The 26,371-nt window shown below is 35.8% G+C and overlaps 1 protein-coding gene and 1 long non-coding RNA gene across 2 annotated transcripts; both read left to right on the top strand.

The window, feature by feature from the left end:
• The first annotated feature begins 447 nt into the window (after nt 1–447).
• LOC122233292 lies at nt 448–9,895 on the top strand. Its single transcript, XR_006210853.1, has 3 exons — nt 448–529; nt 5,375–5,490; nt 9,753–9,895. It is a non-coding gene; the product is annotated as an uncharacterized LOC122233292 (long non-coding RNA).
• A 6-nt stretch (nt 9,896–9,901) lies between these two features.
• LOC102950332 (olfactory receptor 13C3) lies at nt 9,902–10,864 on the top strand. The gene has a single exon (XM_007094471.2). It carries the CDS (start codon nt 9,911–9,913, stop codon nt 10,862–10,864), a length of 954 nt encoding a protein of 317 aa, XP_007094533.2. The 5' UTR covers nt 9,902–9,910.
• The last annotated feature ends 15,507 nt before the right edge of the window (nt 10,865–26,371 follow it).

Genomic DNA, 26,371 nt, shown 5'->3' with positions numbered 1-26,371 from the left:
TTGCAACAAACTAATGTCAGGAATGTAAACATGTTAGGAGGATTAAAAACTTTCCCATACTCCAGGGAAAATGTAGTTAGATCCAATTACATCATGTAACTGGTATATTCTTGTTGTCATGCAACTCGAATAGGAACTGTATCTCACCATCTACATTACCACAGTATTTGAAGATTTTAAGACTAAAACAGAAAAATAGTCTTTAATAAGTATTGTTTTTTCTTTTCTCATCTTATATGAAAACTTCCCATGATTAATAGCATAAAGCATCTTCATTTGTATTATATTTTCAAATATCTAACGTGCTTCCCAAGATACTACCATGACTTAGAGTGTTCTATTCCCACTCTTCAATGAGGAAGGAAATTTAGGTTAAAAGAATGTAAACAATTTAAACTGATAGTTAAATGTCAATAAAAAATTGAAACTGAGCTTTATTTTCTCTCTAGATTCAAGTTAGAGTTGAAGCATATGGAACAGAAAGTAACCTTTTATCAAAAACAATTCTTCTTTGACTTTAATAACCAAGGTTTGTATTCAGACTCAGCTTTTGTCCCAGAAATTAATCTTTATTTCTCAATGTTTTTCTGTGAAAACTCTTTTTGAGATAAGCCTATTTTTTCAAATTGGTAATTTCTCCTTAAACTACATATTTCTTCTTTAATTCACTCTAAATCCTGTAAGTTATACTGTTCAGGTATCTGACATGTACTGCCAGATAATAATAGATAATGCCAACTGAGTGCAGGGGAGGGGCATTTTCTCTGTACTTTACATGTATTTAATTTATCTAATTGTTACTATAATATTATGAGACACACACTATTATTTTCATTCTAAAGATTGAGTGAGGAGCAAGAAGATATTACTTATTGCCTATGATATGTGTATGCAACAAGTTTCCCTAAAGGGATTGAAAACTACTTAATGGCAGAAAATATCACAGCACCATCTCAAGATGAACCTTGAGCATGATGGATGCTTAGAATATATACTTGTAGGCAGATGGGCAATTTTACCATAACATTTAGTTCCTCAATTCTGCTCTATATTTTGTATACTATGAAATTATGCCACTTTAATATTTATAGTTATTGTTCAGAGTAGTACTTTTCATTGAAGAACCACTTAAGAAAAAGAGGATCCTGAAAGGAGAAGAACTTGAGTCCTCTTTCCCCAACCTCTTTCTCTGTCCCTTCTGCCTGAAAAGCTTGAAATCTATGTTTTATGTGTTATTCACATTTTTATTGATATCTAATTGACATATAATATTGTGTAAGCTGAAGATGTACACTGAGTTGATTTGATACACTTTTATGTTATAATATGAATACTACCATAATGTTAGCTAACCTCCATCATAGCACATAATTATCTGTGTGTGTCTGTGCGTGTGTGCGTGTGTGCGTGTGTGTGTGTGTGTGTGTGTGTGTGTGTGTGTGTGTGTTGTGAGAACATTCAAGATCTAGTCTCTTGGCAACTTTTAAGTGTATAATGCAGTTTTGTTAACTGATCACAATGCTGTGCGTTAGATCCCCAGAACTTACTAATCTTCTAACTGCAAGTGTATACCGCTTGGCCAACATTTCTCCAATTCCTCTACCCTACAGCTGCTGGTAACCAGCAGCTACTCTCTGTTTTTATGAGTTTGGCCTTTTTAGATTCCACAAATAAGTGATATTGTACAGTATTTGTATTTCTATGTCTAACATATTTCACTTACCATAATACCCCCAAGGTCTATCCATGTTGTCCCAAATGGCAAGATGTCCTACTTTTTCATAGCTGAGTAATATTCCATTTTATATATGTACCACATTTTCTTTATCCATTTATTGGTTTGATAGACACCTAAGTTGTTTCTTGGCTCTTGTGAATAATGCTGTAATGAGCATGGGGATGCAGATATATTTTCTTAAATCTTGGATATATTCCAGAAGTAGAAAAGCTGGATCTTATGGTAGTTCTTTATTTAAGGAACCTCCATATTGTTTTCCTGAAAGCTGAAGCAATTTACATTCCCACCAATGGTGCACAAAGTTTCTCTTTTCTCCATATCCACACCTTTACTTGTTATCCTATCTTTTTGAAGGTAGCCATTCTAACAGGTGTAAGGGGATATCACACTATGATTTTAATTTGCATTTTCCTGATGATTAATGATACTGAGCATCTTTTTAAAATAAATGTTTACTTATTTATTTTGAGAGAGAGCACACACATGCACACATGTATGAGTGGGGAAGGAGCAGAGAGAGAGGGGGAGAATCCCAAGCAGGCTCTGCACTGTCAGCGCAGAGCCTGTTGTGGGGTTCAATCTCAAAAACCCTGAGATTAGTATTAAGAGTCAGATGCTTAATCAACTGAGCCACCCAGTAGCTCGAGCATCTTTTAATGTACCTGTTGGCCACCTGTATGTCTTCTTTGGAAAAATGTCTGTTCAGTTCCACTGCCCATTTTAAAATCAGATTTTTTTTTGTTACTGAGTTGTATGACTTCTTTATATATTTTGGATATTAATATAGTTCAAATATATTTTCTCCATTTCATAGGTTGCCTTTTCATTTTGTTGAGTATTTCTTTTGCTGTGCGGAAGATTTTTAATTTGATGTAATCCCACTTGTTGACTTTTTGCTTTTGTTGCTTGTGCTTTTGGTGTCATGTCTAAAAAATAGTTGCCAAGACCAATGTCAAGGAACGTTCCCCTTATGTTTTCTTCTAGGAGTTTCATGATTTAGTTGGTCTTTTCTATTATATTTTTCATTTATTCTATTTTTTCTGGTCTCTAATTTATTTCCTCTATGATTTTTGTTATTTCCTTACTATTGCTAATTCTGGACTGAGTTTGTTCTTCTTTTTCTAGTTCCTTGAGAAGTAAAGTTATTTGAGATATTTCTTTTTTCTTAATATATGCATTTATCACTATAAACTTCCTTCTAATTACTGTTTTTTTTAGCTTCCCCTAGATTTTGGTGTGTGGTGTTTCCATTTTCATTTGTCTGAAGGTACTTTTAAAAATTTTTTCTTTGACCTTTTGATCACTCAAAAGTGATCAAAAATGTGTATGTTGTTCAGTTTCCAGATGTGTAAATTGCCTAGCTTTCCTCTTGTTGATTTCTAGTTTCATACCATTGTGGTGATAAAAGATATTTGGTGTGACTTGAGTCCTCTTAAATATGCTAAGACATGTTTTGTGGCCTTTCATATCACCTATCCCGGAGAATATTCTGTGTGCACTTGAGAAGAATGTGTATTCTGCTGCTCTTAAATGGAATGTTCCTTATATGTCTGTTAAGTCTTTTTAATTGCAAGTATGTCTCAAATCCAATGTATCCTTGTTGATTTCCTGTCTAGATGATCTATACATTGTTGAAAGTGGGGTATTGAAGTCCCTTAGTATTGTGTTATTGTTTATTTCTCCATTCAGATCTGCTGGTATTTAAATAATATGTTTAGGTGCTCTGATTTCAGGTGCATATATATTTACAATTTTTATATTTGCTTGATGAGTTGAACTTTTTATCATTGTATAATGACCTTCTTTGTCTCCCATGACAGTTTTTGTCTTAAAGTCTATTGTGTCTGATATAAGTATAGCCACCCCCTTGCGTGGAATATCTTTTTCCATCCTTTCACTTTAAGCCTATGTGTGTCCCTAAAGCTGAAAATTAGTCTCTTGTAGATAGAGCATAGTTGGGTCTTGTTTTTCAGTCCATCCAGCCACTCTGTGCCTTTTGATTGGAGAATTCAATCCATTTACATTTAGGGTACTTTTTAATACATAGATATACTAATGTTATCTTATTAATTTCTTTATGGCTGTTTAGTAGTTTCAGTGTTCCTTTTTTTCTCTCTTGATGTCTACCTTTGTGGATTGGTGAATTTCCCTGGTGGTATGCTCAGATTTTCTTCTCCTTATGTTTTGTGAATCTACCAAAAATTTTTGCTTTGTGGTTACCACTCAGCTTACATAAAACATCTTATAGATATAACAGTCTATTTTACACTGAAAGCAATTTAACTTCAATTACATGCACAGACTATACTCTTTTACTCCCTCCCTTTTACGTTTTTAATCTGACAATTTATCTCTATTTATATTCTGTATTCATAGCAAATGATAGTAGCTATAGTTATTTTTAATACTCTTTTCCTTTAACCTTTTATACTATAGTTAAGTGGTGAACATACCATCCTGTCACAGAAGAGAGGCTTATGAATCTATATATTTACCTTTGCATATTTCTAGGTTTTCACATTACTAATTAGTGTTCTTTCATTTTGGCTTGAAGAACTCCTTTCAGTATTTCTTATAAGGTGGGTCTCATGATGTACTCCCTTAGCTTTTGTTTGTCTAGGAAAGTTTTTATTTCTCCTTCATATCTGAAGGATAACTTTACTAAACCTCAATGTTAATGTCTACAAAATCAATAGATTTTCCCAAAACATTTTACTTCATTAATGTGTTATCTACTTATCAGAATTCATGCCCCAAACTACCCATTATAGACTTTTTTTCTACTTTTGTGGCCTTAAATGGGAATTCACTTTTGTCCTGTGAATTTATTTTATTTTTATTTGCATTTCTTTTTTTTAATATATGAAATTTATTGTCAAATTGGTTTCCATACAACACCCAGTGCTCATCCCAAAAGGTGCCCTCCTCAATACCCATCACCCACCCTCCCCTTCCCTCCCACCCCCCATCAACCCTCAGTTTGTTCTCAGTTTTTAAGAGTCTCTTATGCTTTGGCTCTCTCCCACTCTAACCTCTTTTTTTTTTCCTTCCCCTCCCCCATGGGTTTCTGTTAAGTTTCTCAGGATCCACATAAGAGTGAAAACATATGGTATCTGTCTTTCTCTGTATGGCTTATTTCACTCAGCATTTCTTTTAATTCCAAAGAAGTATGACAATGGCATCCTGCATGAAGTTAACTTATCTAAAAGAATACATATAAAGTAAGCAAAAAAGTTAAATGACAATGCACTTAATTCAAAGAAAACATCTATTTGATTTTATTTATAATATCTAGGTGATTTTTCAACTGTAGCATTTATTGCATTTTGGTAATTATCACTTGAATTACTAATTTCTGACATTGAATTTATTTTGGTAAGCATATTTGAACTAAAAACTCTCACATATTATAAAGTTAATTTTGTGAACATATGCTCCTATTTCCAAAAGTTACATGAGTAGGAGGATGTATCACAGTTTATTCCCAGTACTGCTCTTAATTGGGTCTGTGGGTCACTATTCCTAATGCACTGGAAGTTTCTTCATTCTACATGTCTCTCATTCCAGCTTTAAATTGCTTTGGGAATTAGGGAACAATTACAACAACCCTTGCATAACAAATATTTACTCTTCCAGATCTGTGGATCTGGCATTGTTTGTTGAACCTGACCTTAATTCAGAATGCTGGCATAAATACTAAGAAGAAAGTTACTGGGTCTTTTAGGAGGTGGAAATAATGTATCGGTATACAGGTGAGTCTTGAATACAATGAAACTGTACATTTTCAATCTATAGTTAAGGCCATTATTAATATTAATTTGTAATGTTAATAATCTGATTCAATAGAATACCAATTTATTATCACCAAAATATAATTGTGAATCATTATTAGTCATATTTCATTATTATTTGTATAATGTTTTATAATCCTTAAAGCAATTTCCTTATGCTATCTCATTATTTCCTGACAATATCCTTGCAAGGAAAGTAAGGCAGTTCTATTTATCATTATTTTATAAACAAGAAGACTGAGGCTATAGATTAGAAGCCTAGGACCTCAAACCACAGACTTTGATTTTAGTCCCAGGCACTTTTCCACCATGCTAAACCCATATCATATATATTCCAGTGAGTACTAGGTGATCCTCTATACTTACAGTGCATAAACTGGTAATTATAAGATGGCATAGGTGGCATATAAGATTTCAGCTTAGGGGCACCTGGGTGGCTGGCTCAGTGGGTTGGGCATCCGACTTTGGCTCAGGTCATGATCTCGCAGTTCGTGAGTTTGAGCCCCATGTCAGGCTCTGTGCTCACAGCTCAGAGCCTGGAGCCTGCTTTGTATTCTGTGTCTTCCTCTCTCTCTTTCCTTCCTTTATTTGTGCTCTGTCTCAAAATAATAAATAAATATTAAAAATTTTTAAAAATATTTCCACTTACTAGTGTTGTCTGAAAGATACTTACAAAAATTAAAGCCTGCTGCAAAATAAATATGACATATTAAATTTTTCTTGTCCAAAAATACTACACAGGGAATTGCTTGGGTTTAGAAAGTCAGCCTTTACTTACTTAGTCAAACCCCCCATCTATTATGTGCAGCCACTGTGTTAGGCTTAGGTGTTAGAGGGATGAGCAAGACAGACGCACTCCTTCCCCTGTGTGTCTAGGTATCTCACAGTATAACAAGATCACCGGTTTAAAGTGCAGGGAACAGAAGTAGCAAGACAAGCTTGGCTCAAGATGGGTTTGAATTAGTGAGGGGATTCCTATTTAGGAGGGAAAGGTGGGAGCAGGTGGCTGGAGAAGCAGTTTAGGTAGCCTTGGATGCATTATCCGGAAGTTGTCTGGAATAGGCAGTCAACAGTCTTTCCAGGCTGGACCTTTGGCTCCTACCTGGAGTGTCTCCATATATCTTAGTAAATCAGTGTCTTGCTGAGTTCTTCTTTATGCATTAGTGACTGGGTTGATCAGAGTGCTCAATTTCTCTGCATTCTCTGACAAATTTCCGAGCTGGAGAGGATTTTGATTTATCATAAGAAATAGTGTAGAATCATTGTAGAATAATTGTCCCTTTCCTCTGGGCACTGTTGAATGAATATAGTCAATTTGTTTTTGTGACTCCGATATTTCTACAGTTCCTGCTGAGCATTCCCTTCTGTTGATAATTTCTATACATTTTTAATGATACCAGTTAGACATAGTAGTAATGTAAAGATAATGGGCTTTGGACCATTATTCCAACTGTACCAATTTCAAGGCACATAGGATTCTGAAGTAAGAGTTGGCTACACAAATAAAATGAAGATCTTTCCCTCTCTCCGTATCTCTCCTCTCTCCAACTGTTCTCTCTCTCTCTCTCTCTCTCTGCCCCCACCCATTTCCCTCCTTCCTTCCTTCCTTCCCTCTCCTTTAAAGGAAGTTCTGGACTTAAGCTAAAAATAACAAAAATTAACAATCTCTTAACTATTTTTTTCAACTCTAAAATTGAGGTGTTTATTTTTTTAATTTCTTAATGTTTATTTATTTTTGAAAGAGAGACAGAGCACAAGCTGAGGAGGGGCATAGAGAGAGGGAGACACAGAATCCGAAGCAGGCTACATGCTCTGAGCTGTCCAGCACAAAGCCTGACGTGGGGCCTGAACCCACGAACCATGAGATTATGACCTGAGCCAAAGTCAGATGCTTGACTGACTAAGCCACCCAGGAGTTCCTAAAATTCAGGTTTTTATATTCTCTTCTTTGCCTTTCTCTTCAAAGTTGAAATATTTCTATTGTGTATTTTTTTATGTTTATTAATTTTTTTAGAGAAACAGAGCATGAACGGGGGAGGGGCAGGGAGAGGGAGACAGAGAATCCCAAGCAGGTTTTGCACTGGCATCACAGAGCCTGATGCAGGGCTTCAACTCACAAATTGGATTTCTGGCTCTAAGTAAAACCTTTTCTACAGTAATTTTCCCAAATACTACCCATGACAAATTAAGTGAGAGTGGGGGGAAGAGTGACTCTACTGAAATTCTCAAAACTATTAGCCTGTGTGAGGCCTAAACTTGTGATTTGACCAATGTCGAATCGGGTGGTGATTTTGGAAAGATCAGTTTTCACATCTAGTCAGTAATTAGTGACAACCCCATTAATTTACATAGCTTAATTTCTTGTGTTACATTTCTGATAAAAAATTTCATAAAATCATACTACGATGTCAATTTTGGAGAGTATTAATATCATAGGGTCTAAGCACTCAGCCCATGCTCTGTGCTTTGTAATAATGATGGACACCTTCGTTACCAAAAGAAATGCCAAATTCTCTGCCTGACCCTCAAGACTCTGTATGTATCTACCATGCTCTCCTTTTCAGATGTGCTTGCCACTACCCCTCCACCGAAACTTCCTTGTTCAAAAAGGATGTGCTCTATGTATTCCTAACTTTGGCTCAACTTCTCACTTTTGGGATACCCCATGTCCCCTCTTTTCTTTTCTTCCAAATCTGTCTAATTCTTCCCATACTTCCAGATCAGGCCCAAGTCTGAAACTTCTTCCTTCTGGGAAAATTGGTAATTTTCAAACTACATAATGTAATTATATTTATGATGTGTTTTCATATGTACTTTTCCTATATCCCTAACTGAATTGTGAGCTTTGTAATGGCAGGCACTTTACATTATTCTTTAGTTTATCCTTACTGTGCTTGGAACATGCCTAGGTTCAAGGTTGGCTATCAGTAATATTCTAAAACTATTGTAGTAGTCTGGCACAAGTTGAAACTACTTTTTTTAAAAAAATGTGTCTTTTAATAATATTTTTTCTTAAGAGTATATAACAACATGATATGAATTTGGACCTTTCTGTAAAACACAAACATATATTATTGTTATTTTTCAGATTCACATGGCAATCCATAATAAGATGAAAAAAATCAGTATGGGTCAGAAAAATCTGCATACTCTGTCAATTCAGTGTAGATAAAAGCCTTGCTACTCAAACGCTTTCAAGAGCTTTGCATAAGTACCACTTAAGAGAAATGGAAAATCTCAGGAGCTGCCATGAACTCTAAACCAGAATCTAAAGTTTTTCAAGATACCCAGACGATTCATATGCATATGAAAATCAGTGAAGCTATGAACTGGATTTGTTTTAAGTAACCTCTGTGTCCAAGTGGGGCTTGAACTCACGACCCTGAGATCAAGGGTCGCATGCTCTACCTACTGAAACAACCAGGCACCCCTATGAATTAGATTCAATCTGAGCTTTGAGCTCCACTTCATTATTTACTAACTGGTTAACTTGGACAAGTTACATCTTTTATATTTGGGAAAAAATGGGGCTAACATAAAGAATTATTATATTTTATAAATCAAAGGGATGGATATATACCCATATATACATAATTACATAAAATATTTAAACTGCATTACTGTTTTCTTAGGTTGACTTAAACAAGATACACTGTGAAGCTACAGAATAAAATAAGGTAGAGACTATGTAATGTCCTCCAAAGATTTTAACATTCATCCAGAGCTGATCTGTGCAATGGTCTTGTCAAAGGAACAGTCACACAAAATACTAAGAGGGGCCTAGAATATGAGAGTAATAACTAATATTTAAACAGACATTAAATTTCAGTTTATGCTATTCAATTTATTATTATTAAATGCCTATAAAATTAATTAAAATATGAATTAAACATACTAATATAAGGTATGTAGAATCAGACATAGAATGAGATATATACCAAAAATATCAAAGTTGCTGTGAAATTTTGACCATGATGTAATTGCTGAAACAAATGTCTGGTCTATGTTGAGTAGTCTTTTACCATCTCTCTCTACTGCTTGATTTCTGGGGGTAGATGAAGTCAGGCTCTTAGTTGGTAATTAGGAGTTTTAGAAACCTAAACCCGGGAGTCTGTCAACAGCAGGAAAAGTTACTTCTGTACAGTTGTCTGATCATAGGTAGAGTTTCACATATTAGCAAAGGGCATCAGCACTTAGTCATTTCCAATTTCATTTTTTTCTAGTCACACAGATTGTTGAAGATGACTGGCTGTCAGGGCTCCATGCAAATACTCCTTAGAATACCATCTACAAAATGAATTGTTCAGGTAATTTGTAACATTTCTTAGCAGTGAATATATTTTATATTAAATCTTCCTGTGATATCCTGAAAGGAGATGACATGGATAAAATTAACCAGACATTCACATCAGAATTTCTTCTTCTGGGATTCTCCGGTTACCCAAAACTGGAGATCATGTACTTTGTTCTAATTCTAGTAATGTATCTAGTGATTCTAACTGGCAACGGTGTTCTGATCATAGCAAGCATCTTTGATTCTCGTCTTCACACCCCCATGTACTTCTTCCTGGGCAACCTGTCTTTCCTGGATATCTGCTATACATCCTCCTCTGTTCCCTCAACTTTGGTGAGCTTAATTTCAAAGAAAAGGAACATTTCCTTCTCTGGATGTGCAGTGCAGATGTTCTTTGGGTTTGCAATGGGGTCAACAGAATGTTTCCTCCTTGGCATGATGGCTTTTGATCGCTATGTAGCCATCTGTAACCCTCTGAGATACCCCATCATCATGAGCAAGGTGGTGTATGTACTGATGGCTTCTGTGTCATGGCTCTCTGGTGGAATCAACTCAATTGTGCAAACATCTCTTGCCATGCAGTTGCCTTTCTGTGGGAATAATGTTATCAACCATTTCACATGTGAAATATTAGCTGTCCTTAAGCTAGCTTGTGCTGATATATCCCTCAATATTATCACCATGGTGATATCAAATATGGCATTCCTGGTTCTTCCACTGATAGTCATTTTTTTCTCCTATATGTTCATCCTTTACACCATCTTGAGAATGAACTCAGCCACAGGGAGACACAAAGCCTTTTCCACCTGTTCAGCACATCTGACTGTGGTGATCATATTTTATGGTACCATCTTCTTCATGTATGCCAAGCCCAAGTCTCAAGAGTTTCCTGGGGACAACAAGTTGCAAACTTCAGACAAGCTCATTTCCCTGTTTTATGGGGTAGTGACCCCCATGCTAAATCCTATCATCTATAGCTTGAGGAATAAGGATGTAAAAATTGCTGTAAAATATCTGCTAAACCAAAAAGCTATTCAGTAAGTATATCCTACACAGAAAATGTAGGTCTTTTCATAACAGGCACAGAGATGGACTCATAGGTCAATTAGTTAAAACCTTCTTTGGAGAAACTATGGTTAAGGAGAGATATTTTTATTCTTCCCCTTCCCTAGCTTTACTCAGCTAGAATTACTGAGAACTATAGTTTGCTTTAAACTCAGCTTCCAAAATGTCCTGGTCTAGATTCCACAAGCATGGCGAATTCCATTAGAATCTCATCTCTGGTGATATCTGGAATGAGTGTTTCTGGTGTCGTGTGTAGAAACACAGTGGAAAACATCACACATAAGCTTTAGAAATAGGTAAGAGTACAAAATCTGCAACTTCATAAACTACCTAAATGACATTGGGTAGACTATTCTTTGTAAGCCATACTTACCTTACCTTGGAATAAGGAAATACGTAAAGCCAGGTTTTAGTGTCATTTAAAGTTTCAATAACTGGAGAAAGCACCTGGCATAGCACTACTTCACAGTGTCTAGAATTTCAGAATTGAAGCTAAGACTCCAAATTGATGACTAAAAGTGACTACTGAGCACCTCTTTTACCATAAGCTAATAATTACAAGAGCCAAAATCTCCTCCTGGAAGTCACTCTGTTAATATCTTTGCCTTTCCCCTTAAAGCTATATAAAGCGAAGCTCGGGAGAGAGGAAGAAATAACTGAGGGAATTTTCTACCTTATGGGGAGTCCACAATGGGTTTTGGGCAACATTTCACAACAGTCACTGTGAAAGAATGGCAAAATTGTTTTTCCAATCCAAGTTTGGGGATGCTGCAAAAGAGCCCCTTAAGGTTTTGGGTGCCTACAAAGAAATAGAGTCTGGCTTCCTACTTGAAGAGGGGAGACCTGCAGAGTTCTCTAGGCTGCAGACTAGCAGAGGAGCTGGTCTAGAAAGGAGAGGAAGGTTAGTATTCTATGCCAAATAAAACAGAAATGTTTCAAATCTGCCTGAGGTGTTCTTCTGGGCTCAGAAAGAGTGGTAAAAACAATGATTAGGAAAATAAAATCCATTCTTTCATTTTCCAATGAGTTGAAACTCTTTATTAAGTCTATTATGTTCTTTTTTTCTTTTTTCTTTTTCTGTTGATTCCTTGTCTAGAAGCCCATTGCCGAGCACAGAGTATCTTTGAGCCACACCATCTGTCTTTTCTGTAATCTCTTAGCCCATGTGATAACTGGGCTTTGACTTTATTTCCTACTCAACATTCCTCTTTATTTTGTTTTGGAGCCACACTGTAACCCTATATCTCCTACTCAGAGGCTTCATTCTTTGCCATTCCACTTCCTTCGGTTGACCCAGGTTTGTACCTAAATGATCTGGTCACTAAATTCAGCTATTCTGCCACTGCCCTAACAGGAATGAAGGGTTGTTACTGTGGAAAATCTCCAGCTGCTGCTCTCTCTTCTGTGTTGGAACATCAGTGTTGCTTTTGGTTCTGTTCAGAAAGGCATGCTCCAGACCCTGTGGGTAATGCCTTTTGAATTTCTGGCATTTCTCCTCCTCTCCACCACTAGTGGCCCTGCATTTGTACCTGATCCTTGTTTAATTCTCTTTCAGTTTCGATATGGGACAACAAGGGTTTAGGCATGCAGAAATGTTATTTGTGTGATTTTAACCAACTTCTTAGCAGCTTAATTTTTAGTTTTTTTTTTTCCTCACACAATATCAAGGTTGTTAGCATCTTATATGTAGGCTTATATCAAGTTGAACCTTTCACTTAATAAAATATTCCACAGGTACATAAACAAGGTACAAAAGGGCTTTTATAAAAACAAGAAGGATCATGTCAATCAATGATCAGAAAATTAATAGATTCAATAATACATTGCCCTCCTTGGAAAATCAGAAAATTTCCAAGAAATTGTTAGGTGTATTATTTTCTGATAATAAATATTTTTAAATTTAAAAAAACTATGTAAAAATATTTTTAAAATATTGTCTATACAGCCATCTCCCAAAGATACCGTCTTCAAGATTTCTCCTAGTCATTAGGAGTCATACATTCACCATGTTTTTACTTTGATTTATCACTTTAATTTACTATGAACAGTTGAGGGTAAAGTTTGTTTTTGTTTTGTTTTGTTGTTTTGTTTTGATGTACAATACCTATGGTTTCACAGGTGAAGTTTAAAAGGCAGGTGATAAAAACTTTTTCCAATTTCTAGCTCAATTACAGTCAGAAAGACCATATTACCCGCCATTGTAAGAGATTCCCCCAATATGTTTACAGCTCTGTTTACATGCATACTTACACATACATGTTTATATCTTTATTTATCTATATATACACATTTATATGTATTTTTTCTTTATGGCATACTTTTGGAATTTTTATTTTCAAATATTTAACAAAAGAGTGAGAGTAATTTAATAAAATTCTATGTACCAATCACACAACTTAAATTATTACCAACACATGGTCAACTTTCTTTCATCATTATCTATCTTCTTCCTCCAGATTATTTTGAAGCAAATCCTGGACATAATTACATTATTTTATCTAACTATATATTTATAAACATAGAAAATTTATGAATATAGAGATTATTATCTCCAAAGGATAATAAACTATCATATGAACAATGCCTTCTCCAGTTAACCAGTGGGACAGTGCCAGTGAGGACTGTGAGCCATGAGAAGGGCACATGAATCATTAAAAAACATTATTTCTCACGCCAGTGATTGTTACCATGAGATAACACAGGCTATGTACTGATTTTCTAAATTTCAAAGGCGGCCAGATTTTAAAGTTAAACGTTTCAACACTTTCCCAGAGTTGGATATTTTGAAGAACACATGAAGCTTCAGAGTGTAACTCATGTATGGCTAAAGCCTTCCTGTTGAGGTATAGGATATGGTGCTGCAGGAGGAAGAAATTTCCGGCCAAAAAGAACAGTTCTGAAACTTCAGTTGTACCTCCCTGGCTAATACTGAGCAAGTGTCTCTTAGAACATTTCAGTCAGTGTTGGTTTATACACACAGCATGCTGCCATTAACTGCTTATTGAGTTTGAGTATGTATTTTGTACTCCAAAAGTTGATTTCCTCAAGATACTGTAATACAGATAGTAGTAACCTTCAAATATACTTTAGAGTATTCCAAAGAGCTTCCCATAGGCTCCATTTATATCAACAATCATTTTATTTTCTTCCCACTTTTTTTTCAGTTTCAGGTGAAGTTTGGCATCTTTATTTTATTTTATTTTTTATTTTTAAAAATTTATATCCAAATTAGTTAGCATATAGTGCAACAATGATTTCAGGAGTAGATTCTTTAGTGCCCCTTAGCCATCCCTCCTTCCACAACCCCTCCAGTAACCCTCAGTTTGTTCTCCATATTTATGAGTCTCTTCTGTTTTATCACCCTCCCTGTTTTTATATTATTTTTGAATCCCTTCCTTTCTGTTCATCTATTTTTTCTCTTAAGGTCCTCATATGAGTGAAGTAATATGATTTTTGTCTTTCTCTGACTGACTAATTTCACTTAGCATAATACCCTCCAGTTCCAACCATGTAGTTGCAAATGGCAAGATTTCATTCTTTTTGATTGCCGAGTAATACTCCATTGTGTATATGTATGTGTACATACGTGTGTGTGTGTGTGTGTGTGTGTGTGTGTGTGTGTGTGTATACCACATCTTCTTTATCCATTCATCCATCGATGGACACTTGGGCTCTTTTCATACTTTGGCTATTGTTGATAGTGCTGCTATAAACATGGGGGTGCATGTGTCCCTTCAAAACAGCACACCTGTATCCCGTGGATAAATGCCTAGTAGTGCAATTGCTGGGTCGTAGGGTAGTTCCATTTTTAGTTTTTTGAGGAACCTCCATACTCTTTTCCAGAGTGGCTGCACGAGCTTCCATTCCCACCAACAATGCAAAAGAGATCCTCTTTCTCTGCATCCTCGCCAACATTTGTTGTTGCCTGAGTTGTTAATGTTAGCCATTCTGACAGGTGTAAGGTGGTATCTGATTGTGGTTTTGTTTTGTATTTCCCTGATGATGAGTGATGTGGAGCATTTTTTCATGTGTTGGTTGGCCATCTGTATGTCTTCTTTGGAGAAGTGTCTATTCATGTCTTTTGCCCATTTCTTCACTGGATTATTTGTTTTTTTTGGGTGTTGAGTTTGATAAGTTCTTTATAGATTTTGGATACTAACCCTTTATCTGATATGTCATTTGCAAATATCTTCTCCCATTCTGTCGGTTGCCTTTTAGTTTTGCTGATTGTTTCCTTCACTGTGCAGAAGCTTTTTATTTTGATGAGGTCCCAATAGTTCATTTTTGCTTTTGTTTCCCTTGCCTCCAGAGACGTGTTGAGTAAGAAGTTGCTGCGGCCAAGATCAAAGAGGTTTTTGCCTGCTTTCTCTTTGAGGATTTTGATGGCTTCCTGTCTTACATTTAGGTCTTTCATCCATTTTGAGTTTATGTTTGTGTATGGTGTGAGAAAGTGGTCCAGGTTCATTCTTCTGCAAGTCGCTGTCCAGTTTTCCCAGCACCACTTGCTGAAGAGACTGTCTTTATTCCATTGTATATTCTTTCCTGCTTTGTCAAAGATTAGTTGGCCATACGTTTGTGGGTCCATTCCTGGGGTCTCTATTCTGTTCCGTTGATCTGAGTGTCTGTTTTTGTGCCAGTACCATACTGTCTTGATGGTTACAGCTTTGTAGTATAGCTTGAAGTCTGGGGTTGTGATACCTCCCGCTTTGGTTTTCTTTTTCAAGATTGCTTTGGCTATTCGGGGTCTTTTTTGGTTCCATACAAATTTTAGGATTATTTGTTCTAGCTCTGTGAAGAATGCAGGTGTTATTTTGATAGCGATTTCATTGAATATGTAGACTGCTTTGGGTAGTATCGACATTTTAATAATATTTGTTATTCCTATCCAGGAGCTTGGAATCTTTTTCCATTTTTTTTTTTTTGTGTCTTCTTCAACTTCGTTCATAAGCTTTCTATAGTTTTCAGCGTATAGATTTTTCACCTCTTTGTTTAGGTGAAACCATTTATTCCTAGGTATTTTATGGTTTTTTGTGCAACTATAAATGGGATCGATTCCTTGATTTCTCTTTCTGTCGCTTAATTGTTGGTGTATAGGAATGCAACCCATTTCTGTGTGTTGATTTTATATCCTGCAACTTTGCTGAATTCATGAATCAATTATAGAAGTTTTTTTGGTGGAATCTTTTGGGTTTTCCATATAGAGTATCATTTCATCTGTGAAGAGCGAAAGTTTGACCTCCTCCTGCCTGATTTGGATACCTTTTTTTTATTTGTGTTGTCTGATTGCAGAGGCTATGACTTCTCCAAACCAGTAGAAGACAGGAAATAACAAAATTATAGCAGAAGTTAATGCTATTGAAACAACAACAAAAAAACACAGTAGAACAGATCAATGAGACCAGAAGCTGGTTCTTTGAAAGAATTAACAAAATTGATAAGCCACTAGCCAGTTTGATCAAAAAGAAAGAGTAAAGGACCCAAATAAATAAAATCAAGAATGAAAGACGAGAGATCACAACCAACACAGCAGAAATAAAAACAATAATAAGAGAATATTATGTGCAATTATATGCCAATAAAATGGGCAATCTGGAAGAAATGGACAAATTCCTAGAAACATATACACTACCAAAACTGAAACAGGAAGAAATAGAAAATTTGAACAGACCCATAACCAGTAAGGAAATTGAATTAGTAATCAAAAAGCTGCCAAAAAACAAGAGTCCAGGGCCAGATGGCTTTCCAGGGGAATTCTACCAAACATTTAAGGAGGAGTTAACACCTATTCTCTTGAAACTGTTCCAAAAAATAGAAATGGAAGGAAAACTTCCAGACTCTTTCTGTGAAGCCAGCATTACCTTGATTCCAAAACCAGACAGAGACCCCAGTAAAAAGGAAAACTATAGACCAATTTCCCTGATGAACATGGATGCAAAAATCCTCAACAAGATATTAGCCAACTGGCTCCAACAATACATTAAAATAATTATTCACCACGACCAAGTGGGATTTATACCTGGGATGCAGGGCTGGTTCAATATCCACAATACAATTAATGTGATTCATCACATCAATAAAAGAAAGGACAAGAACCATATGATCCTCTCAATAGATGCAGAGAAAGCATTTGACAAAATACAGCATCGTTTCTTGATAAAAACCCCCAAGAAAGTAGGGATAGAGGGAGCATACCTTGAGATCATAAAAGCCATATATGAACGACCCAATGCTAATATCATCCTCAATGGGGAAAAAGTGAGAGCTTTCCTCCTAAGGTCAGGAACAAGACAGGGATGTCTACTCTTGCTACTGTTATTCAACATAGTGTTGGAAGTCTTAGCCTCTGCAATTAGTCAACACAAAGAAATAAAAGGCCTCTTTCCATTTTTTAATTTTTACCTAGGTTCACCTCCTTGGGGTAGGACTCTTAGGTTCAATGAGAGGACCAACATATAAAGCTAGCAGCAATTTAAATATGGCCAATGATTCACCTTTTTTCTAGTCTGTTACCTAGAGTAGAGTTGGATTAGTATAACGTATAAGTTTGCCTCATTGACAAGGTAAGAGTAAGACAGAAACCATTAATAAAGAATATCCAATGGGAGAAAGAGAGACTCTTCAATAAATGGTGCTGGGAAAGCTGGACAGCAACATGCAAAAGAATGAAACTGGACCACTTTCTTACACCATACAGAAAAATAAATTAAAAATGGATTAAAGACCTAAATGTGCAATCTGAAACCGTAAACATCTTAGAGGAGAACACAGGCAGTAACCTCTTTGAAATCAGCCATAACGACTTCTTTCTAGATATGTATCCTGAGGTAAGGAAAACAAAAGAAAAAAATAAACTGACATATTGAGATTTCATCAAAATCAAAAGCTTCTGCACAGCAAAGGAGACAATCAACAAAACTAAAAGTCAACATATAGAATGAGAGAAGATACTTGCAAATGACGTATCTGATAAAAGGTTAGTATATAAAGAACTAATACAACTCACCCCCCGCCACACACACACACACAAATAATCCAATTAAAAAATGAGCAGAAGACTGGGGCACCTGGGTGGCTAAGTTTGCTAAATGGCTGACTTCGGCTCAGGTCATGATCTCACAGGAGCCTGCTTCAGATTCTGTTTCCCTTCTTCTCCCTTCTTCTTTTCCAAATAAGACCTACAGATGGCCTAAAGACACATGAAAGTATGTTCAACATCACTGATCATCAGGGAAATACAAAGCAAAACTACAATGAGATATCACCTCACACCTCTCAGAATGGCTAAAAACAACAACACAAGACAAGAGGCTAGGATGTGGATCATCAGGGAAATACAAAGCAAAACTACAATGAGATATCACCTCACACCTCTCAGAATGGCTAAAAACAACAACACAAGACAAGAGGCTAGGATGTGGAGAAAGGGCAACCCTCTTTCACTGTTGGTGAAATGCAAATTGGTGCAGCCACTGTGGAAAACAGTGTGGAGTTTGCTCAAAAATTTAAAAATAGTGTTACCTTATGATCCAACAATTGCACTACTAGTATTTACCCATTAATCCCTTAAAAAAAGGTAAAAGAGGGAATGATCTATATTATCTTTCTTTTAGGAATGTGGGCAGTAATTAGATGTATTATCACATGTCATGTTCAGCAATTGATCCTTTCCTCAGAACCGAAAATACAATCCACGTCACAAACCAATACAGGATCAACCAAAGAAAAAGAAAATTTTTTAGAAATATAGAAGTTTCTATGAGTGCCTGAATCATTCCCACCATTTTTTCCATATCTTCCCCTCAGATGTCTCAGCAATATAGTCAGTGGTGACCTTCTTTTAATACCACATATGTTTAAGTGTTAGCACACATTTATTCAGTCCTGAAAACCATCCTTTTAGTTTCTTATCTCCCTCCAGTATCATAAGCAGGGATTTCAATGGTCTATTCCAATTTTCATTAGTCCACATTTTGTAGATGAGAATGTATATTATGTTTAATGCTTTGTAACTCATTGAATTTCATTTTAGATAACCAACATTCAAATTAAAATAATACTCTTGCTCTAGGCTTTAAATAGTGGCAGGAGTTTTTGCTTCATTTACCAGGTTATGCAAATCCAAAACTAGAATAAGTGTCTCTCTCCATCAAGACTTGTTATTTGCCCAGAAGCAAGGGTAATGGACCAATGTAATCCACTTGCCAACTATGCCTCCCCCTGGATCCTTTTAGTAGGTAGCCCATAACTGATTTTTGTCCCAAACTTCTCTGCTTTCAAGCATAACAATTGTTAGGTACATTTCCAGATCCTAAGGGAAATAGTAAGATACATATTTTTTGCACACATTGTCACATTTTTTTGCTTAATTGCCTTTATGTACTCTCACCTCATGTCCCCAAGGGGCCACTTCCAAAAAGAGAATCAAGATTCCCATCTGTTGTATCTAGTCCTTTTATGAATTCATGTGGAAAAGTTTATGATAGACAGAGGTATTCCCCACTTTGGTTATACCTCTTCAATTCATTAAGTGCCCTGTAACATATCACCCCATATAGAAGTCCTTTGTCTTCCAGTCATATAAGGTCTGTATTTTCAGACCCTACTGCTAGTCCACTAGCTACTATCTGATAATTGGTAAAAATTCATACCATATAATTATTGTTATTGTCTAATTCCTCTAATGAATAAGAATGTTTGTAATTATTCCTTATTATATAGTAACAGTGACTTTGTGATTTTGGAATATTATATCATCACTTTTACTTCAGTTTACTTGTTCATAGAGGGGGAGATCTTACTAAATGATTTTTACAAAGCTGTTCAGCTCTAAACTTCTACGATCTTATAAAGGCAATCTGGACATATTTCCACTTGGATTTTAATGTATACATAGTATGGTTTGTGGTGTGAGTGGGTACGCGTATGTGTTTGTGTCTGTGTACATGCATAAATACTGCTCTTTCTTTCATAAGTAAATTTTACTTCTCAGAATGCAAATATTTTATTTAAAACATTTTTCAACTTTATTAAAGTATGACTGAGAAGTACAAATTGTATATAATTAGGTTGTATGATATAGTTTATATGTTATATAACATGATGATTTAATATATGTTATACATTGTGAAATGATTACCACAGTCAAGTTAATTTACACATCCATCACTTCACAAAGCTCTGTGTGTGTGTGCATGTGTGTGTGTGTGTGTGTGTGTGGTGAGAACACTTAAGATCTACTCCTTTAGCAAATTTCAAGTATATGATAGAGTATTATTAACTGTAATTGCCATACTGTACTTTAGATCCCCAGAACTTATTCATCTTATAACTGAAAGTATGTACCCTGTGACCAATATCTTTCCTTTTCTCCCACTACCCAAACCCTGGCAACCACCATTCTACTCCTGGTCCTATCAGCTTTTTTTTTTTTTTTTTATGATTTCACATGTAAGTGAAATAATACAGTATTTGTCTTTCTGTGTCTTAGTTCACTTAACATAATATATTCCACGTCCATCTATATTATTACAAATGGCAACATTTCTTTTTTATGGCTACATAATATTCCAGTATGTATGTATGTATGTATATATATATATATATATATATATATATATATATATATATATATATATATATATCTGTGTGTGTGTGTGTGTGTGTAAATCACATTTTTTTCATCCATTCATCTATCAACAGACACTTAGACTATATTTCCGTATCTTTCCCATTGTGAATAATGCTGCAATAAAGACAGGGGTGCAGATATCTCTTTGAGATACTGATTTCATTTCTTTTGGATGTATACCCATAAGTGGGGTTGCTGAATCATAAGGCATTTTTAATTTTTTTGAGGAACATGCATATTGTTTACTATAATGGCTATACCAGTTTACATTCCTACCAACAGTGTTCAAGACTTCCCTTTACTCCATACCCTCACCAACACTTGTTATCACTTGGGGTTTTTTTTTGTTTTTTGTTTTTTGTTTGTGTGTGTGTGTGTGTGTGTGTGTGTGTGTGTGTGTGTGTGTGTGTTTTGTAATAGTCATCCTAACATATATGATGAGCTATCTCATTGTAGTTTTGATTTGTATTTCCTGATGATTAGTTATGTTGAGCACCTTTTCCTGTACCTGGTGGCCATTTTAATATCTTCCTTGGAATAATGTCTATTCAGTTCCTTTGTCTATTGTTTTTGTTTTTTGCTAGAGTTTTATGAGTTTCTTCTTATGTGTTTTGAATATTAACCCCTTATCAGATACATGGTTTGCAAATATTTTTTCTTTCCTAGGTTGCCTTTTCACTTTGTTGATGGATTCCTTGGTTATGCAGAAGTTTTTTAGTTTTATGTAGACCCTTTTATTTATTTTATTTTATTTTATTTTGCTTTTGTTGCTTGTGCTTTTGGTGTTATATACAAAAAAAATCATTGCAAAGATCAATGTCAAGAAGCTTTCCCCTAAGTTTTCTTTTAGAAGTTTTATGGTTTCAGGTATTATATATAGGTCTTTAATCCATTTCAAGATAACTTTTGTGTATGGTGTATATGGGTCAATTTCATTTTTTACATGTGGTTATCCAGTTTACCCATCACCATTTATTAAAGAGACTATCCTTTCCCCATTGAGTATTCTTGTTACTGTTGTCAAAGATTAGTTGACTATATATATCTGTGTTTATTTCTGAGCTACTTATTCTTGTTCCATTGTCTGTGTGTCTATTTTTATGCTAGTACAATACTGTTTTCATTACTAAAGCTTTATAATCCTGTTTGCAATAAGGGAGTGTGGCGTCTTTAGCTTTGTTTTTCTTTTTCCAAATTACTTTGGCTATTTGGGGTCCTTTGTGGTTCCTAAAAATTTTGGATTGTTTTTTCTATTGTTGTAAAAAAATATGAATTTTTATAGACATTGCATTGATACTGTAGATTGCTTTGGGTAGTGTGGACATTTTAACAATATTATTTCTTCTAATCTATGAACACAGAATATCTTTTCATTTATTTGTGTCTTTTTCAAATTTTTCACCAATATCTTATAGTTTCCAGTGTACAGATCTTTTGTTTTCTTGGTTACATTTATTTCCAAATATTTTATTGTTTTTAATGCTATTGTAAATGAGATCATTTCTTAATTTCTTAATTTCTCTTTTTGATAGTTCAAGTGTAGAAATGTAACAGAATTTTGTATGTTGATTTGGTATCCTAAAACTTTCCCAAATTAGTTTATTAGTTCTAACAGTTTTTTAAATTTTTTTTTAACGTTTATTTATTTTTGAGACAGAGAGAGACAGAGCATGAACGGGGGAGGGTCAAAGAGAGGGAGACACAGAATCTGAAACAGGCTCCAGGCTCTGAGCTGTCAGCACAGAGCCCGACGTGGGGCTCGAACTCACGGACTGGGAGATCATGACCTGAGCCGAAGTCGGCCGCTCAACCAGCTGAGCCACCCAGGAGCCCCAGTGCTAACAGTTTTTTTGGGTGATGTTTAAGGTTTTCTATATATAAGATAATGTCTTGTGCAAACAGGAAAAATTTAACTTGTTCCTTTCCAATGGATACCTTTTATTTCTTTTTCTTGCCTAATTGCTTTGGAAAGGATTTCAAATACTATGTTGAATACAGGGAGCAAGAGTAGGCACTCTTGTCTTATTCCTAATCTTAAAGGAAAAACTTTTAGCTTTCTAATGTTAAGTATAATGTTAACTGTGGGCATGTCATATATAGCCTTTATTATGTTGAGGTACATTCTTTTTATACCAAATTTGTTGAGTTTTTATCATGAAAGGGTATTGAATTTTGTCAATGCTCTTTCTGCATCTATTGAGTTGATCATATGGTTTTTAATATTCATTCTGTTAATGTGGTGTTTCACATTTATTGATCTGCACATATTGAACCATCTGTGTATCCCAGGGATAAATCTCACTTGATCATTGTGTATGATCCTTTTAATGTGATTTTGAATTTGGTTTGCTTATATTGTGTTGAGGTTTTGCATCTATATTCATCAGGGATATTTGTTTAGAGCTTTCTTTCTTGTAGTGTCCTTGTATGGTATTGGTATCAGGGTAATGCTGTCCTCTTGAAATGAGTTTAGAAGTGTTTGTTCTTCTTCAATTTTTGGAAAGAGTTTGAGATGGACTGGAATTAATTCTTTTTTAAATGTTTGGTAGAAGTCACCACTGAATCCATCTGGTCCTGGACTCTTTTTTGTTGGGAGGTTTTTGGTTCTTGCTTTACTCTCCTCATTATTGGTCTATTCACATTAATTTACTATAGTTGAATACAGAAACTTTACCCTTTGGGGAACCTGGGTGGCTCATCGGTTTAGGTGTCCAACTTCAGCTCAGGTCATGATCTCACAGTTCGTGAATTCAAGCTCTGTGCCAGGCTCTGTGCTAATAGCTTGGATCCTGGAGCCTGGAGCCTGCTTCAGATTTTGTGTCTCCCTCTCTCTCTGCTCCCTCCCCCCTCCTCACACTCTTTCTGTCTGTTTCTGTCTCTCTTTCTCTCTCAAAAATAAAGAACATTAAAAAATTTTTGAGAAAAGGAAATTTTACCCTTTACTCTCCTTCCTCTTATGTAGTTGATATTAGGTTTTACTTCTTTCTGTATTATGTTTCTATTAACACATTTCTGTGGTATTATTCTTTATAAAAAATTTTTTATGTTTATTCAGTTTTGAGAGGCAGAGAGAGATAGAGCATGAGGAGGGGAGGGGCAGAGAGAGAGGGAGACACAGAATCTGAAGCAGGCTCCAAGCTCTGAGCTGTCAGCAAAGCAGAGAGCCTGGTGCGGAACTCAAACCCACAAACCATGAGATAGTGACCTGCTAAGCCACCCAGGCACCACTGTGGTATTATTCTTACTACTTTTGTCTTTGAATTTATGTACTAATATTAAAAGTGATTTACATGCCATCATCATAGTATATAACAGTCTGTTTGTATTTATATTTATCTTTAACAGTGAACTTTATATTTCATACATTCTCATGTCCCTGCATAGGTGGGCCTGCCTCCAGGACCTTGGTCAATATTTCTGGTGCTGAGACAAGGGTATGCTTCAGGGTTTTCAGGTGGTGGACCTATTATCAGGTACACAGATGCCTGTAGCTCTCTCCAGGTCTCTGGGGGGTAGAGAGGCTCCTAACAGTTCCCTGGGCTGGCCCCTGGGTGGCCTGGGTGGGCAGGACCACTCTCAAACTATGGTGTGAGGAGCTGGAGCTGGTTTAGGATACCTTTTCAAGATCTGCAGTCAGACTGAGGTAAAGTGCCTACCTCCAGAGACATAGACACATGTGTCTCTTGGTAGGTCCCTTGGTGAGGAGGACTGCTCTCTGTTTGTGGTTCTGAAGTGCTGGAGCCGGTAACTGGGGCTGCCACATGATCTATAGTCAGACTGAGGTTGGCAGGTCTACCTCCAGAGGCTCAGACAGGTGTGTCTCTAGGTGGATCCCTGGGCAGGCAGGGTGTTCCCAGCCTGAAACTGCAGGGGACCGGAACAGAATTACAGAGCCTGTTCAGGATCTGTAATCAGACATAGGTTTAAGGGCCTGCCTTGGATGTGTCACCTGTCTGGTCTCTAAAAAGATAAGACTCTTGTTTAGGAGTAGCTGGAGCCTGGTCATGGACCAATTCAGGGTCCACAGTTAGGGTTGAGGTCAGTGAGCCTGTTACCTGGGGCATGGGGTGGTATGATTCCTGGCAGGTCCCTTGGTAGATGGTGTTGTTGGCAGGATCAGGGCCAAACAGGGCTGTAGCCAAGTTTACAATGTGACAGGGCTGTTTCCAAGTTAGTAGCTGGGTCCACAGTCCATGGTCAGTGAGTTTTTTTCTTGGGCATGGGCCTGCCTTCTCAAATGTACCTTCGGAATCTAAATATTTTACAGTTAAATGTAACATCTACTGGGAAATTAGAATCTAAGTGTTAACTTCTATGGTACAGCTCAATCTACCTTCTGAAACACTTTGATTCAGTAATGTGCTATCTACTTATCTGAAGTCACACTCCACACTATCCATTCTGAACTTTTTAAAAACTTTTCTTGGTCTTAAACATACTAATTCACTTTCGTCTTGTAAACTTATTTATTTTATGGCTTATCTGTATTTTTTTTCATCCCCCAAAAATGGCATTTAACTTACAGAAAATATCTGTTTCATGTCATTCATAATATTTAGATCATTTTTCAATTCTAGCATTTCATTTTTGGTAATTATCACTTGAATTGAGATCTTACTTTGAATTAATTAACTTTGCTATTATAAACAAAAAAGCTCTCATATTTCATAAAGTTTGTTTTGTGAACATTTGCCCCTGTTTTCAAAAGTTACATTGGTAGGAGAATGTCATTTCATTTTTGAGCTGTAGTCCAGCACCACTGTTAATTAGGTGTGTGGGTCACTGTCCCTAATGCACCAGAAGTTTCTACATTTCACGGATCTCTCATTCTTATTTTAAATTGCTTTGGGAATTGGGGAACAATTATAACAACTGTTGCATAACAAATATTTACTCTTCCACATCTTTGGAATCTGGCATTGTTTGCTGAACCTAATCTTAATTCAGAATACTGACATAAATACTAAGAAGAAAGTAACTGCGTCTTCTAGAAGGTGGAAATAATTTATTAGTATACAGGTGAGTCTTGAATACCATGCAACTGTACCTTTTCAATCTATAGTTAAAGCTATTATTAAATACAGATTTAAAATGTGAACAGCATGAGGCCATAGAACTACTAATTTATTATTATGAAATAGCTATGATTTATTATTATTGTTATTATTTGTAATACCTGTTAATCCATAAAAAAGTTTCCATATGCCACCTAAATTTTTCTGAAAACACACCTGTGAGAAAAGTAAGGCAGTTATTTTTATCACTATTTCACAAATGAGAAAATTGAGACTATATTTTAGAAGAAAAGAACCTCAAACCTAGAGCTTTTGTTTCTAAGTCCCAAGCACTTGTGCACTAGGATAACCCTATGCTACATTCATTCCAGTACTTTCATTACATAAATTGGTAAATTTTTGTATAAGATGACATCTCTTTAGTACTGACTAAGGATACTTTTTTTTGAAACTTAGAGCCTGATGCAAATGAACAATTTGGGCATATTAAAATTGCCTTGAGTATGAATCCACAAATACTATAGAGAGAAATTTCTTAAAAGCCAAAAAAAAGTAAACCTTTACCTATTCAGTCAAAATGCATTCATAATGTGTAACCACTGTGTTAAGCCACAGATGTACAGTGGTGACTTCCTTCCTTGTGTCTCTTGTTATCTTAAAATGTATAAAGTAACCAATTTAGATTTCTGGGAGAAGAATAAAGGCATCAAGACAGATCTGGCTCAAGGTGGATGTGAATTGGTGAGGGAATTTATGTCTAGGAGGGGAAGGCTTAAAGCAGGTGGCAAAAGTACTTTAAGTGGCCTAAGATATATTGTCACTCCATCTGTGTTTTTGTTT

This window comes from Panthera tigris, chromosome D4, assembly GCF_018350195.1.
Source record: "Panthera tigris isolate Pti1 chromosome D4, P.tigris_Pti1_mat1.1, whole genome shotgun sequence".
Classification (NCBI taxonomy): domain Eukaryota; kingdom Metazoa; phylum Chordata; class Mammalia; order Carnivora; family Felidae; genus Panthera; species Panthera tigris.
Note: the sequence above shows the minus strand (reverse complement) of the source record. Positions and strands in the feature narration are given on the sequence as shown.